Raw genomic sequence first — 17,696 nt, 5'->3', positions numbered from 1 at the left:
TTCTACTTTCTGATCACACCATTTGCTGATTTTTATAGCTTTATTTTTTTCATCTGTTAGATTTTCCCATGGGTTTTGGTTGTCATGCTTTATTATCGCATTCTTATACTATACTTTTCTTTAATTGCTATATTAGTTTTTATTTTCCACTACAATACTTTTTATTTGATAACATTTTATTTCTCCATTTATACACTCTTTTTCTCTTTTATTCTTTTTTGCCATACTCCAAAATTTGTCAGACTTATATTTATAGTTTTACTACTAATCTCTCATGTTTTTCATTTATCCACTTAACATTTTGTACAAATTTAATAAACCAGCATATATCATTGAGTTAGTTAACCCTAAGCCTCCTTCCTCTTTATTTACATGCAAAACTTCTCTTTTTACTGGGTTTAATCTAGAACTCCATATAAATGAAAACAAGTTATCTGCAATAATTATTTTTCAAATACTGTTGGCAACAACTTGCTAAGTATGCTATTTTTCCTGTCAGTACTGAATTTACCAAATAAGTCTTTTTTCTGAGTGATAATTTATATATTCTCCAAAAAAGACAAATTTATTTTATTTCTTCTATTGTTTTTTCCCATTGAATTCTACTTACATCTTTATTGCCAAATTTTATAACTGACATAGAAATTTAATTCATTGTAAAATATAAAGGTTCGTGGGTGGTTATTAGGATACTGACCTGAAGGTATTTATAAGGCTAGCCATGTGTACCCAATATAATGCTAGAGAAACCCAATATAAAGGATCTTGCCTACACTCAAGATCTTAGTTAGCAGCGACAGACCATAGCTAGGAGGGTGATAGGTGAAATCCCCAGCACAATTTATGGTTTCCCATTCAGTCATCCAGGCTACACTTAAACAAGGTCATAGATGGTCTCTGTTTGATTTTAACTGGTAGCCTATTCCATAGGAGTGGCCACATCTGAGAGACATATCTGTCTCTCCAGCAGGTCCTATTTATGTCGCAGGCCAGGTTAAAGTCCCTGGAGCAGGTGACCCTTGTCCAATTTAACTTGTAGATGTGCAGCATTTCCATTAGGTTTGGATCCAAGATTGCTCTGTAAACCAGGTACAAGTCTCCTCTAAGTAGTCTGTATGCTACTGAGTGCAGTGACAGTGACTTCAGTCTACCAATATATGACATGTACTGGGGACTTTGAATTTTCTTGGTTAGAAATCTCTGAGGTCTCTCATGTTGCTGCGGGTGCCTGGTAAGGTACATGCCAAAGAGAGCATTGTACTCAATTATTGGCCTGATGAGGGTCGAGTACAGGGGAGTTATGACCTCTTTCACTCTTAAGGCAGTGCCTTTGCTAATGAGGTGCGCAATGTAGAATGCCTTCCTTACCACAGTAGACACATGGTGGTCAAAGTTTAGGCTACTCTCAACTTGCTTTCCTAGGTTTCTCATTACTGAGATGTTACTTAGGGTATTATTATTTATATGATAGTCTAGAGGGATATTGTTTTTACTGAAGGGGATGATAATGCATTTTTAGCATTGAGTTTGAGTCCATGGCTTTGGCACTAATCATTGGTTTATGTAAGTCCTTCCTGAAGTATGTTGACGTCATTCTAGATTCAAAGATTGCACCTAATTTGTAGTCGGCAAACTTAGTCAGCCACATCCCCTCTGTTTTGTCCTGAATATCTGAGAAGTATATTCCAAACAACAGGGGGTCCAGCACTGACCCCTATGGAACTCCACTGGTGAAAGGTAACTTTGGCTGAATGTGATCTGTTGGTGAACCAGTTAGCAACCCACCTGATAACATAAGGGTTGATACTCAACTGGGAGAGTTTATCAATGATGCTCAAATGTGGGATTGTATCAAAGGCCTTGGCTAAGTCAAGGTAGGCTGTATGTACAGATTTCCCTTCATCTTTGGCTTTGGTGACATTCTCAAAGAGGTCCACCAGGTTTAACAGGCATGAGCTGCCTTTGACAAAAACAAGCTGTGTCGGATCAAGGGTTTGTAGATCATCTATCCTTAATTATAAGGTCCATGATGATTCATTCCATGGTCTTACACGTAATGCTGGTTAAGCTTATGGGTCTGCAGTTTTCAGGGTCTATTGCTGTACCTCCTTTATGAAGGGGGATGATGGTTGCTGTTTTCTATTCAGCAGGGACAAAACCAGTACTCAGACTGTGGTTGAAGAGAGTGCCTAATGAAGTTGCTAACACATGAACTGAAGTAGTTGACTTCATTTGGTCTTCAACCTGTGGGTTATGGATCTGTATCAGATCTGACTCGGCCGCATAACTAGCATCTGATCCAAGCTCCTCTCCTAACCCATAATGCCCCCTGTCTCCTTCCTCCCTTCAGATCTCTTTTGACACTGAAAAGTAAGCTTGGTCTGAGCTCTGAGCATTTTTTTCTGAGGGAGTGTGTCAATTTTGGGCTTTTTCCTCCCTCCATAATCTTTCTAGTCTATCTCTGTTTTTCCACCTCCCCACCATGCATTTTGGTCGTAGGTTAAAAAAAAATTCCTTTTCCTTCTGTTCTTTTTCTATAGTGTTGTGTGTGTGTGTGTGTGTGTGTGTGTGTGTGTGTGTGTGTGTGTGTGTGTGTGTGTGTGTGTGTGTGTGTGTATGTGTGGTTTTGTGGGCCTGTCTTGGGAGTATGGCTGATAAGCCTAAACCAGGTTTTAGGAAGTGCATAGAGTGTGGCCTTAAGCTCTCCCCAGCCGATAGCCACACTCTGTGTGTGGTATGTCTGGGGGCTGCTCATCTGCTTACTCCTTGTCCTATCTGTGCAGGGTTTAACCCGAGGGCACTCGAGGACAGGCGGGATAAGCTTATTTTGAAGGGCTTACTTCCCTACTTGGGGACGGTAGCCCCTGCACCCCCAGCTTCTACATTGGCCTCAGCTTCTTCCCATTCCATGGCCACTGCAACTCAAACTCCCGCCAAGAGGTCCAGGGAAGGGGAAAAGCCAAAAAAAGATAGGCCTAAGAAGCAGTCACCTTACCGCTCGGCTCCAGCAGGGCCTCCACCAAAAACCAGGCTAGCAACCAGTCCAGGATCTCCCCGGCTCCACTCTCCTAGGTTTTACCCTGAGCCAGAGGAGTCCTGGATCTGGTCTCCCATTCAGGCTTTCCCTCACCGGCACTCTAGACCAGTGTTGGTAGCCTCCTCCTCCTCCCAGTCCACCCAGAGCCTTAGTAAAGCGGAGATAGATAGGATGATGCGAAAGTTCATCAGCAAATCCAGATGGGAGTCTTGCTGGCACTCTCTCCCTCTGGAGCGGGGAGCTCACAATCTTTCTTTATTCCGATTACTCTTTCTCTGATCTGACATTCGGTTTCGGAACCCTTGGATTTGAGGACCCTCAGGGTTGAGGGGTCGGTACCGATGGTACCTTGTACCTCGATGCCGGCCATTGCCTTGAGCATGTCAGATCCAAACTCTTGGAGCTGAAGCCTCAGCATCAGATCTGAGGGGTTGTTGTTGGCTCTGAGTGTGTCGGAGTACAGTCTTCCCCTTGGCATCTCAGCTCCCGGAGTCTCGGCTCTGACTTTCCATTAGGTCAGAGGTGGACGGCTCCTACTGGAACTTCTCAGGATGTCCATTCTCCTTCAGCCTTTGATGTGGTGGAGAGAGTTCTCTAGGTGTCATCGAGACCCTTGACCATGTCATCCTTATACTCCACCCTGACTCCCTCTGTTTTAGGTATGGCCCCAACCATCCTGCCATCTCAGGGGCAGCCTGCCACCATTTTGCCTATGGAGCAGCAGGATGTTCACGAGTCTTCCCCAGAGATTCCTACTGAGGAGATCCCTCGCAAACGGACGTGCAAAAGGAGGCACTTGGACTCCCCACTGGAGTCACTCACCGAAGTCACCAATTTGGAGGAAGGGGAATGTTCCCCCGGTCACCCCCTGAGGACATCTCCTTTGGAGACATCATGGAGCTCCTCTATCAGAGAGAGGGGGGTGGTCTTCCCCAAAACCAACCTGAGATCAATAGGTGTTCCTTGAGGCATTTGGCACAGGCCCATCTACTTCCTGGGTGTCCCCTCCTGTGGATCCCTTAGTGGACTTCATAACATCTTGGGCATGGAAGGAACTGGACATGGTGGAGCCCATCCCAAAGCACCCAGATAAAGTCCTTAGCCCTCCCTTGGATAGGATGTATTGGAACAAAGGGTCCCCAGTTGATGCTGTGGTGGTGGCAGCTGCCACCAAGAAAGAGCTAATTCAGGAGAGCTCTTCTGACCATCCATCTAACCGAGAGTCAAGGATGTTGGATCATTTTGGGAAGCAGGTTTACACTTCAGCCACCTTCTCAGTAAGAGCGCTGAATTACATGGCCCATATGATTCGGCTGCAGTGAGACTTAATTAAGGAAATCACTGAATTGTCCCCTGAGTTCATGTCGTCAGGAGACAAGAAGCCATTTTCTGCTCGTATGGCCACTCTGAAGTCAGTTGCTAACACCTCCATGCATCTCCTCTCTCATGCTACTGTGGGAGCCACTAGGGCAGCCAGTACAGGTGTTGCCATCAGGCGACATGCCTGGCTCTGGCTATGTCAGTTCTCGGAATGCTTCAAGGCATCGTTCACCAGTGCCCCATATGACAGTTCCTCCCTGTTTGGGAAATCGATGCACAAGACTTTGGTCATGAGTGAGAAGGACAGGAAGACACTGTCTGCCACTGGAATCTGCTTCTCCCCCCAAAGATCCTTTTCTAGGAATCACTGTGGGGCTAAGAAGATGTGGTTCCAAAAGTCTCAGGCATTTTCCCGGGACACTCAGGACTCACCATCTCCTAGAGGCATAGGTGGTTTTGATAGATGCCACCCTAGAGGCAGAGGGGGTCCGAAAAATTATGGGCCTTGAGAATCAGACAGACCCATGCAGCAGACCTGAAGAGCTGCCCAACTGCTCTTCTCTGGAGGCAGTCGTGGGCCGGTTATCACTACACCCACTCCCATAACAACAGATTGTTGGGTGTTGCAGATCGTATCCAGAGGCTATTTAATCCTGTTCCTTGAACTGCCCCTACCACTGAAATACGTCCCAGATGTTCCACTTGGGCAGAGGGAGGAAGCAGCATTAGAAATAGAAAAGCGGCTAAGAAAACAAGTCATCCAACCTGTCCCCTTCGACCATTCTGTGTCAGGCATTTATTCCAGGTTCTTTTTAGTGCCAAAGAAAATGGGGGACCTAAGACCCATTTTGGATCTATCCACCTTGAACCTGTCAGTAGCCAAAGCAAATTTTCAGATGGTCACACTTCAATCCATCCTGCCTTTCCCGCAAGTGAATGACTGTATGTGCTTGCTCGACCTCCAGGATGCGTACTATCATATTAAGATGAACAGGTGCTCTCAGAGATTCCTCCACTTCCAGCTAGGAGCCAATCATTACTAGTTCAGAGCCCTCCCTTTTGGTCTCACCACAGCCCCCAGGGTGTTCACCAAAGTGATGGCTGTAGTAGCAGCTCACCTGAGGCTTTAGGGTATGCAGGTTTTTCCTTACCTGGATGATTGACTTCTGGCTGCCCCTTTCAAGCATCAACTTTGCCAAGCCAGGGACTACTTCCTTCTACTAGCACAGAAGTTGAGCATCACCATCAGTCTCAGCAAGTCATTCTTGGTCCCAGTTCAGACCTTAGACTTCATTGGGGCTTGATTAGACACTATTCAGTCAAATGTTTTCCTTACTCCAGACAGAATACACAGCCCGAAGCTATATATTCTTTCTGTCCTTCAAGTCCAGTTTCCAACAGCAGAAGCACTTCGGTGGGCATTGGGGTCTATGGCGGCCACTATCAATCTGCTACCTTTAGCCCGCTTTCACATGGTGATTCTTCAGTGGACTCTTGCTATTCAGTGGTTCTTGTTAGACCTGCCATTGTCCCATCCTGTTTGAATCTCCCAAGTGTGCAGTGACTCTCTTTGATGGTGGACTCATGCCCCAGACCTGGTCCAGGGACGTCCTTTACTTTAGTCATTTCCCAAGTCCACCGTGACTATGGATGCCTCCCAGCTGGGCGAGAAACTGCTCGGGAAGGATAGTCCAATGCATGTGGTCCCCATCCGAGACCAGTTTGCATATCAACATCCTGGAGATGAGGGCAGTGCATCTCGCGTTGCAGGCTCTTCATGCCCATCTTCCCCTAGGGACAGTTGCTATCCAGACGGACAACATGTCAGTGGTCTGGTGCATCAACAAACAGAGGGGACCAGATCTTACCCCCTTTGTTGTAAAGCCATGAGAGTGTGGGAATGGATGATCTCTGCCAGCCATTTTCTGGTGGCAATGCACATTCCGGGAAGGTCCAACATTCTAGCGGACAGGCTCAGCAGATCTATCCGGATGTCTTACAAGTGGTCTCTGAATCCTTCAGTGGTGGAGCAGACCTTTCAAAAGTGGGGTCGGCCTTACTGAGATCTGTTTGCATTTCCTTCCAATGCAAAATGCAGCAAGTTCTTCGCTCTGAACCCCCCTCAGGCGGAAGCACCCAGAGACGTTCCAATTCATGCTTGGCCTCCTGGTCTTCTTTATGCTTATCCTCCACTACCCTTGATATCAAAATTTCTTCAGAAAGCTCGCAAGCTGGGGAGCTGTGTGATCCTCATCTCCCCATTCTGACCTTGCCAAGTCTGATTTCCCTCTCTATGGTCTCATCTAGTAGTTCTGCCATGGGCATTGGATCCAGTTCTGAATCTCATTTCTCATCCCTCAGGAATTCCTCATCCAAGCCTGGACAGTCTGAAGCTCACAACTTGGCTACTTCAGTTCCCATGATTATTAGGACTCCTGGTTTATCTTCTCCCATTAAAAGCATTTTGGCGGCAGCTCACAAGTCTTCCACCAGGAGGCTATATCATAGTAAGTGGAAACGTTTTTTGCTATGGACCTCACAACGTGCACTAGATCCCTTTATTGCTCCAGTGTCTGCGGTATTGGAATTTATGGCAGGGATTTTTCAGCAAGGTGCCAGTTCCTCCACTGTCAAAGTCCAACTAGCTGCAATTTCTAATTTTCATGTGGGGGAAAATATGATTTCATTGGCCTCTTCTAAACTTTTCAAGTCCTTCCTTAAGGGTACCTTTCTTTTGAGACCCCCGATGAAGGGCCCTGTGCATCAGTGGGACCTTACATTAGTGCTTCAGGCTTTAGTTTTCCCCCCCTTTGAACCTGCAGCTTTAATAGATTTGTAGTATCTATCTTGGAAGACTGCTTTTTTAGTTGCCATTACTTCTGCTAGGAGAGTGTCAGAACTTCAAGCACTATCTATCAAGGTTCCTTATATGATTTTTCACAAGGATAGGGTATCTTTGCTTACTAACCAATCCTTTCTTCTCAAGGTAGCCTCAGAAGCCAATAGTAATCAGACCATCAATCTTCCAGTCTTTTTTCCAAATTTTCAAAACAAAGGAGAATACAAATTACAGTTGCTGGATGTGCATAGGCAAATATAGTTGTATTTGCACAGGACAAAGGCTTTTCATAAGTTTGACCAACTTTTTATTTCTTACTGAAAACCCTTCCTAGGGAAGCCAATCTCCAAAGTTACAACTGCCTGCTGGATTTCCCAATATATTATTCGGGTGTACTCTGTCAAGGAAATTTCCCCGCCAGGCCAGGTAAAAGCTCATTCTACCAGATCTATGTACTTCAGCGGCTTTTTTGTCCAGGGTGTCGTTGGATGATATTTGTTCTGCAGCTACTTGGTCCTCATCTCATACCTTCATTTCTTATTATAAATTGGAAATCATATCCAGAACAGGGCTTCTTTTGGCTCCGCCGTGCTCTGGAATATCCTTCCATGAGAGCCTCCCAGGTGTATAGTAGCTGGGGACTCTGACCCACAGGTTGAAGACCAAATGAAATCAACTACTTGAGATAAAGAAGTTATGCACTCACCATAACATTCCATCTGAGTAGTTGTACTTCATTTGTCTTCAACCATCCCCCCCTCCTTCCTCCAACCTTGTCAGTATTGTGCTAGCTATGTACATGGTAAGCGGACTTCTCAGGGGTGTTCTTTATCATGCTTTGACTTAGATAATTTGGGTTGCCAGTTGTGGTATGGTCTTGTTGGGTCGGGTATGTCTTACATTTTTGTGCAGCAAACTCGATATAAAAGGAAGAAAGAGATGGGGCATTATGGGTAAGGGGAGGAGGTTGGAGCTTGGATCAGACACTAGTTATGCGGCTGAGCTGGATCTGATATGGATCCATAACCCACAGGTTGAAGACAAACAAAGTACAACTACTCAGATGAAGCGTTATGGTGAGTACATAACTTCTTTTTTTAGATCATTTAAAATGCCACCTGGGATGCCATCCTGTCCCATAAAGGCTGTATTTTTGGCATTAGAGATCATTAATGACTTACTCTTTGGAGATGCAAGGTAGAGGAAATGAATAGGGAATGCTTTGTGGAATGTTAGGAGGGGATGGGGGGGGTGAAATTTTTGCCAAACCTGTCAGCTAATAGGTTAGCTATTTTCGCAGGATCAGTGTGTGTGATGCCATCCACAGCTAGTTCAGCACATGTCTGGGTCCTACCTTTTAGGTTATAGATATAGCTGAAGAATGCCTTATGGTTATCCTTAGCTATCATTGCAAATTTTTTTTTTTCAAAGTTGCCCTTAGAGGATTTTACAAGTTGTCTTATTTGTTTGTTCAAGCAGAGGAGAGTGTTCTTCCAGTGCTGGGACCTCTCTTTTTTTATTCTTAGACAACAAGTAAAATTTTAATAGTATATATTAATGGAAAAAGTCTGGGCAACTGTACTTTTTCCATTGGTATATGCTCGATTTACAACGGGCACGCTGGTTGGGCTGACCGATCAGCGTGCTCATTTTCGAATGTTAATAGCCAGTCATTGTGTAATACCTAATACAATCTGCTGGTGGACTACACAAGCAATTGTTAAGGGTGTGGAAGGGGGGACTTCACAGCTGGGTTCAACAAATACAAACCCTAGGTTATATTCTCAAAAACTGGTACTAATTTATAATTCAAACAAATCTTTGGCAGGAGTATTGGTTTGTATTTTTGCACTGTATGGATAACCAGTTTTCAAAGTGGTAAGGTGGCATTGTTTTGGTATATATTTTTAATGAAAGTTGATTATTGTAAAGTATTAGAAATGTTAACATTCAAAGTACCAATTCAAGGGCATGAAATAACATTCTTGGGGTTTAATTGTAGGTTTAAGGAGGTTCGATTTTTAGTGGACTGTTAAAACAGATAATGTCGTGTCTTGGCACTTGAGAGTAGACATTTCTTGTGCTTGTTTCTTCCAACTTCTGGACTGTTTTATAAAGGTTCCTGCTTAAAAAACAATGTGAAACCACGTTATTTGAAGAGACACAAAACTTCCTCTGCTTATCATATGATGCTGTCTTGTCGACAGACAGAAATAATGCACAACCAGAACTTTGATCAGTACTACAAATCAGAACTGAATTGATTTAATTTTGATGATGTTTAGATTAACTCTGCTGCTGATAACATTTACATACTAGGATTATCAATTCCATTTAACAAAATGACATTAGTGAATTCTGCAGTGTATAAATGACAAATATAATATGTTAGTTTGCTACTGTACATATCATTGCACCTTGAGTAGTTTCAGTTACAACCTCTGTTCCTGCAGTTCCTCGGGAAATGTGGATGTTCCAGTCACTGTACCTGACACCATCACTGAGTGGAAGGCTGGGATGTTCTGTATGGCTAACTCTGGTTTTGGACTGGCAGAAACTGTAGAACTGAATGCCTTCAAGCCTTTCTTCGTAGAGCCAGTGCTCCCTTACTCTGTTATTCAAGGAGAAGAATTTCCTTTGAAGGTCACCGTCTTTAACTACCTACAACAATGCATTAAGGTAAGTACTAAAACTACTCCTTTACTGTAACTAAACAACACAGAAGTCAAGATCAACACATTGTTGTAAGCATAGATGTCTAGTATCGAGAGGTTAAGAGCTGCATAGTACTGCTAAAGAGACATAGCAGATGCGCTAATTTTACGAGTCTGGATTGCATAATGTGCAATAAATATATTAACATTAAGAACTTAATCTCCTAAACTAAACTGTAGACCTTGCAACATTGTTGTTTCTTTGCAAATACAGGCTTATAGATTGTGATTTTTAAGATTTTCACATTAGATTTACACTTTTGTTGTTATTCATTTGTAGTCATGCTGCTTGATATACCTTTATTTTATTGTCCTGGGTTGGATCACTTCCCTATCCAGGTAAGCTAGCAAACAAACATCCATCCATAGATATACACTTACATACATATATATACTTACATACATAAGTAACACTGTAAAGCAGGCTTATACACAAACTAAGAAAGAAGTTGTTGGGAAACCACTCGGCTGGCAACAAAAAATATTTTATTAAGCGCTTTCCGTCTCTCAAAATAGAGAGACTTCTTCAGATAAAAAGTACATTTAAACACACTGTTTAAATAACTATGTCATCTGTCAGATGGTTCAAAACCCGCCTCCATTTAAAACACCCCCGTCACATAAAAAACTTACACATGTAAATTCACTGTGTTTTAAAAACATTAAATAACATCAGGCAATAAGAACCAAGTTATTAATTATAAATCCATAAAAATCAAACTGTACATGACATTTCTGACCACAAAAACAATAATTCAAAACTAGTAGTTACCTACAATAAACTCGGAATTAAATACTGAATAATTAAGCAAATTCATGTATGAATTTATGAAGTTTAATACTTACTACCAAACTTTTATTAAATTACTTTGTTAAACAGCCGTGCAAGTACAAAGTATATAAGATTGCTAACTATCCTAAACTACACCCACTCTTATCTTTCAAGGTTTTTCAATTTCAAGATGCACAAGATGGAAAAGACCTCATTCAGCCCCGGGAAATGGCAAGCGTCCATACGCAGTTGCCACCTCAATTCGAGTCTTTCCAATAATAATGATTCGGGGCCACCCCTACCATCCAGGTTAACACAATCAATAGCCCTAAATTTAAAATTATGATCAGGGTATGCGTCCACATGTCTAGCCAGGGCTAAATAAGATCTTTTCCATCTTGTGCATCTTGAAATTGAAAAACCTTGAAAGATAAGAGTGGGTGTAGTTTAGGATAGTTAGCAAACTTGTATACTGTGTACTTGCACTGCTGTTTAACAAAATAATTTAATAAAAGTTTGGTAGTAAGTATTAAACTTCATAAATTCATACATGAATTTGCTTAATTATTCAGTATTTAATTCCTAGTTTATTGTAAGTAACTGCTAGCTTTGAATTATTGTTTTTGTTTTTGTGGTCAAAAATGTCATGTACAGTTTGATTTTTATGGATTTATAATTAATAACTTGGTACTTATTGACTTAATGTTTTTAAAACACAGTGAATTTACACGTGTAAGTTTTTTATGTGATGGGGGTGTTTTAAATGGAGGCGGGTTTTGAACCATCTGACTGATGACATAGTTATTTAAACAGTGTGTTTAAATGTACTTTTTTATCTGAAGAAGTCTCTGAGAGATGAAAAGCGCTTAATAAAATATTTTTTTGTTGCAGCCGAGTGGTTTCCCAGCAACTTTTTCTTACTTACATACATACATATATAAATAATAAACTTTCAGCTGTAATTTCAATGATTTTTAAACTTAAAATAGCTTATGTCACAAAACATAAGACAAATGTCACTTTAACAGTAATTGGGAAGTATTGCATGTCTTAGTGTTTATATAAGTACAAACTACAATTATATTAAGATATTTGCGTAGATCAAAAATAAAAAAAAACAGCGGACCAGTAATGAATGCTCCAATGAAACACCAGTGTCCAACAGAACATAAAAATTCAGGTGGACTCCAAGGCTGAAGGTATACAAACTTTAATATCACAAAAGCAACAAAAAATCAGTGGGTTGGGTAAGCACTTTCACAGTCAACAGACTGCTTCTTCAGACCTAAAAATGTTTTTTAGGAATGGGCTATCACTGAAAAGACAACTTTGCTATAAGGACATGAGAGAAAGCTACTCACCCCCATCACAATGACAATGGACATAATCTTGCAACCATTGTAAAGCCTGCAAATATATTTATAGTGGAAGTTTGTTTGTACACCCTACAGTATGTTTTTCTATAGTGACAACACTTTATGCAGATTGTGCAACTAAGAATTTGATTTATTTTACCTTTGGTGTGAAGTGCTTTATGTTTTATGTAGGGAAGATGAATAGGGTTTTAGAACATGCAAATGATGTGAAACACAATACATGCATCAGAGCTTGGACCAGGTCAGGATTTTAAATTTATAGTTCTAGAGGTTTAGAAGTTAATAAAAGGGGGTTATTTTAAACATTTCACAGAAATGAGAGATAGCAAGAATGGATAGTGCGCCTTAATGCAGATAGGCCTCCTGGCCTGAATGAGTGAATTACTTTGAAACCTATGCTTAGGGCACGTCCACTCTTCACATAAATTTGATGGAAGTGTGTAGTTGTGTAAATGTAGGTTTTTTACATACTTATTTAATATTTTAAGTTGATGTAGGTATATAAGTTTTTTATATTTTGAAATGATGTGTTTAACTGATTAGGGAAGGTTTTGTGATATTAACGTTTGTATACCTTCAACCTTGGAGTTCACCTGGATTTTTATGTTTTTGTTGATATTTTCTTAGATGAATGACAGATTGGGTGATGCAGGAAGTGGCATATGGAAACAGCAAATAGCAAGGATCTATTCTAACTTTGATTTAATTTTCTTTAGAGAGGTGAAAGTATGGGATAAAGGGATGTGGAGATTTAGAACTCAATAAACAAGAAAGAAGAAAGACAACTAAGCAAGGAAACTTCTGTAAACTTTCAGTGGGTACTGTTGAAACACCTTGGAAATTAAAATGCACAAACCACTTTGTATTTGTAAGCACTTTTGTTCTATTTAATATATAAGAACTTCATCAGAAAATAGTCCCAATATGAAATTTCAGTTTAAATAAAACAGCACAAAGTGACATTGCAACTTTCAGCCAATAAACTTAATATATCAATTAGAATGTAACCAAACAGATAGGTCTAAAAGTTATTTAAAGCAACACCAATAATACCAACAGTGTTATTAAAAACAACAATAAATCTTTCTCTACATACAGAAATACCTATACTTTAAAATTAAATAATTTTGTAATTTAATAAACTTTTTATAGTTATAGCTTCATTAATACCTGCTCTCTTTCTGCATGTAAAAATATTTGCCATTTTAATTCTAGAAATACAGTGTACCTGTTGTAGGAATCAATGAATCTAGCTTGATCAACTTTCTCAATAACTAAGAAGGAAAACTTCCTAAAATTACTACAAATACTATAAAGTGCATTACTCACATCTTTCTTTCTAATAGCTGTCAAATGCTCAATAATTCTTGTAGTTAAATTGCACCTGTTTTTTTCCAGTGTAGAAACTAGCAGCTACCACATCTAGCAAGATATAACAAGCCATCACTCTTACAAGTAAACCTTTCTTTTGCAGCTAAAGTGTAATTGATGTGTTCAAAATGATGTACACTATCAGTATCAATGTATCTGTAGTATTTACAAGCTAAATTAGGAAATGTCCCTACCCTCGTGTTAGGAACCAATAATTTAACACTGTTAGAATGTGTTAACAAACCTTTCAAATTCTTATTTTCTTTTATAAATGAAGCCTGGCTTACTCATACTACCTTACTTATTCCTTGATTTCCTAATATTACTTTCCAGTTTTCCTCCAAAATGTCTGATTTTATATGCATCAGTACTCATTAGAATGGGAAAAGCTAGACACGTACCATTACTGTTCTTATTAGTACTCTTGAGTGTGAAACCAGAGGTAGGAATTGGTTGAAATGTGCCCCTCCTTTTACTGCTAATTTAATTATAAACACTGGTCATCTCATTAAGGTAACCTCTAGAAAGAAACATTTCCTTGAGCATTTCCAGTTCATTTAAAAACAGTCTCATCATCAGTAATGATGTAACTACAATGAATCACTTGCCCTTTAAATATGTTATTTTTTCATAAATGGGGGATGAAAGCTACTATAGTGTGAATAATTGTTGCTAAAGCTTTTCTTTATAAAGATGTTACTCTCAAAATGTTTGTGTTCAATATCTATAGCTAAAGAAACATCTAAGAAATGCACTGTAGTACTTAGACTACTAACCTCATAATTAAGCCAGGCGATACTCTCATTAATTTGACCAAGAAGTTCTTCAAAAGATGATTTTGATGTCTGACAAATAAAAATACATCATCTATATAATGTCTATAATAAGACACATATTAGAATAATGGAAGATGCTCCAAAAATTTCCTCTCCCACCAATACATTACCAAGTTAGTAAAGGAAGGGGCCACCTTAGCTCCCATGGCTACCGCCTCAAATTTGCTAATAGATACTTTTGTCAAAGGTAAAAAAATGTTGGTGAGCACAATTTCAAGACGTAAGCAGATGGTGTCATGTCTTCTATCTTTGGTATATTTACTCAAATAAAGCCTTACAAAATCAATGCCTTCCCCATGGTGAATGTATGTGTACATTTAGTTGACATCAACTGTACATAAATAATGTTCTTTCCTAGAAAAATGATACTTTTTGATATGGTCCTTAAAACCCAGGAGTCCTTTAGAAAATATTTACTTTCCTGCATGATTGGATTAAGGATAGAATCTAAAAATTCTGCAGTAGTAACTGCCTTACTTTTGAGTGCTGACACTCTAGGCCTAAATGGTGGACACTGGCCATCTTTATGTATCTTTGTTATACTGAATAATGTTCCTAATTCAGGCTCCTCAACACATAAAAATTCAAATAGTTCAATACTAATGCACCCTTGATGTAATAAATCTAATAATATGGTGTCTACAAATAGAAAACTCTTATGCACGACATCTGTTGATACTTTCCTATAACTTTTGTCATCATCAAGTAAATTTTGTATCCTAGTTTGATAATCAAGTATATTCATAATAACCAAACTGTTGCCCTTGTCAGCTTTCATATACCTAGCATCAAAATAATTACAGAACTGGCAAAGGGCAACATGTTCTTCTCGACTCAAGTTATAAAAAACTTGAGTCTTAGATTGTTGTGACCACCATAGCCAAATGTATATATATTTAAGTCACATATTTGAGCAAATCTCTTAAGGTGTTGGTTAAGGGTGGATTAACCTTACTCGTTTTTTAAACTGTGTTTTGTCCACTTGATTTTCAGTTTTGTCAAAGATGTATTTTAAATTAAGTGTATATACAAAGAGTTTTAAATCAAGCAAAACATCAGTACTAGAATTTTTTTTTGGTTAGAATGAAACTAAACCCTTTAGATAAAACTTCCAACTCATTACTGAAAGTCTCTTTGAATAAGATTCAAAATACACCATTCACTCACTGCTGGACTCTTCCTTTCCCACATCTTTTCCCTTTGGTCACTTTTTCTTCCTTCAACATTGAAAATCTGTTGATACTTGGGCCATGCTGGGAAAAAAGAACACTTGCAGATGGGGATGGAAATTCATTTATAACAGGAAAAAACTGCAGGAGAACTGCCAGCCCCAGTTGTAGAAACAGTTGTTGTATTTTGTTCAATGAGAGATTCATTGTTCGCAAAAGAATCCAAATGATCCATCCATTAGTGCCGTTGTTAGTCTTAATTACAGTTTCAGCCACCAAATTTGAACTAACCTGTTGAAATACATTTGAAAGAATTCTTAATTATACATGCTTGTTTATTATTGTATGCTGTAATGTCCCTTCCAAACTTCTTTTTCTTCCTTGCTGTTAACGTGGCCATGTCTTTGTATTTTAACTGAAATCCCATCATATAAACTCTTAAATAACCAAAAGGAGGGATTTGTAAAGCCTCCTTGTCCACCATTACAATTTCATTTTTCAAGGCTATTATTTTACTGGTGTTCTACTTGATTAGAAATTTTAACACTTCCAACCCAGCCTTGTTGTACATTTCACAAATGTATTTAAATATTTGATCCCAGTTTTGTATTCCATTAGGGAAAATGTAAACTCAGTCCTAGTGGAACTATTTTGAGTTCAGACTTGTTTAAATAAAAATTCTCAATTTCTAAAGATTTATAGCTAAGCAACTTCATCTCAAGACTAAAGATACTGTTTTTACAGTCAGTGATGGAAACATTGGCAAAATTCTCTTACAGATTAGCACTGGTATTTGTAATATCACAGAGTGGATCAATTCTATAATTCTCCAAAAAGTAGCTTACATAACCATTAGCTCCACTATTAAAATAATCTCCAGTGATAGTGTTGTCATTTTGATGATGAATGTCTGTCCAGAGATCCATTAGGGCCTTTTGAATTTCCCAGAAATCCCTGGGCATGTAGAATAAGGAACCGCTCCTTGCCAATAACCTCTCTAAATATATAAATAATAAACTTTTAGCTGTAATTTCAATGATTTCTAAACTTAAAATTGCTTATGTTGCAAAACATAAGACAGATGTCACTTCAACAGTAATTGGGAAGTGTTGCATCTCTTAGTGTTTATTTAAATACAAACTACAATCAGACTAAGATATTTGCTTAGATCCATGATGGCTTGGGTGATACAGAAAGTGGCATCTGGAAATAAATAACAAGGATCTGTTCTAAATTTGATTTCATTCTCTTTAGAGAGGTGAAGGCATGAGATATAGGGATGTGGAGATGTACAATCAAATATTACTGAAGAATTACATAAATATTTTTAAATGCTTTATCTTATGCATGAGTCACCTCAAATTAGCTATGGTATGATTCCAGTTATTCTCACTAGGGATAATATATAATTATCGACCATGGGATAGGTAAGGCCAAGCTAACACCAAATGGGATTGGTTAATTCAAGCACCAAAAGGGAAATTTGCTAGGCTTAAAATGGCAGCTAGCCTGGTGCTTACCTAAAAACCTGTGAATCTGTAATTAATAACTCATCAGAAAGACATATCCTGAGATGATTGTTTTCTATTCTGGGAATCACAACAACTACTAGAGGCTGCTAGAAACAAACAGCTTGAGTTACTTGCATTATCTTTTCTAAAGAATATGTAGCTATTAAGAATTTGTTTTGAGGGGTACTCAGTCTCATCCCTAGTAACTAGAGAAAGATCATTTCAGAGGCTATTAAGAATTTGTTTTAAGGGTTTTAATGACTCATTTAAGAGACTATTAAATGGGGAAAGATAATTTAAAATGTGTGTGTGTGTGTGTGTGTGTGTGTGTGTGTGTGTGTGTGTGTGTGTGTGTGTGTGTGTGTGTGTGTGTGTGTCTATCTGTCTGTGTATACTTATGTATAACAGAAAGAGAGAAAGAGAGGTAAAGAAACGAGAAACAGAGATACAGACTGCCTTAATATGACAACCATAAACCTAACTAACATATTCATAGCTGATAAAAATCAGATTAAAGGGCGAATATGGCATCTAAACTTGTATAGAATTGTTAGAAATATAGAGTTGAAAATTATTGCAATGGTAGGTGTGATTGTTTCCCACATACAATTCATCTCAGCATGTCAGGGATCGTAGTATGCAAACAGTAAAGATGCCATAGTTTTGGTAAAATCATATGGATGGACACGTGTGAACGGCATGAAACATGAAAGTCACTGGGTGTAAGGACAGATGGGGTTTATGAACTGGG

At 39.2% G+C, this 17,696-nt stretch overlaps 1 protein-coding gene across 1 annotated transcript in view; it reads left to right on the top strand.

Annotated features, from left to right (window-relative positions):
- Positions 1–17,696, top strand: part of LOC122808165 (alpha-2-macroglobulin-P-like) — a 686,630-nt gene that overhangs the window by 56,154 nt on the left and 612,780 nt on the right. Inside the window, exon 3 of the mRNA XM_044079138.1 lies at positions 9,650–9,875. Coding sequence (XP_043935073.1) covers positions 9,714–9,875 — 162 coding nt within the window. The 5' untranslated portion in view covers positions 9,650–9,713. The remainder of the gene's footprint in view (positions 1–9,649; positions 9,876–17,696) is intronic.

The sequence above is a fragment of the Protopterus annectens genome, chromosome 8.part0 (assembly GCF_019279795.1).
Source record: "Protopterus annectens isolate FY-2018-M chromosome 8.part0, PAN1.0, whole genome shotgun sequence".
Classification (NCBI taxonomy): Eukaryota; Metazoa; Chordata; order Ceratodontiformes; family Protopteridae; genus Protopterus; species Protopterus annectens.
The sequence above is the reverse complement of the archived record's forward strand: the minus strand, read 5'-3'. Positions and strand labels throughout refer to the sequence as shown.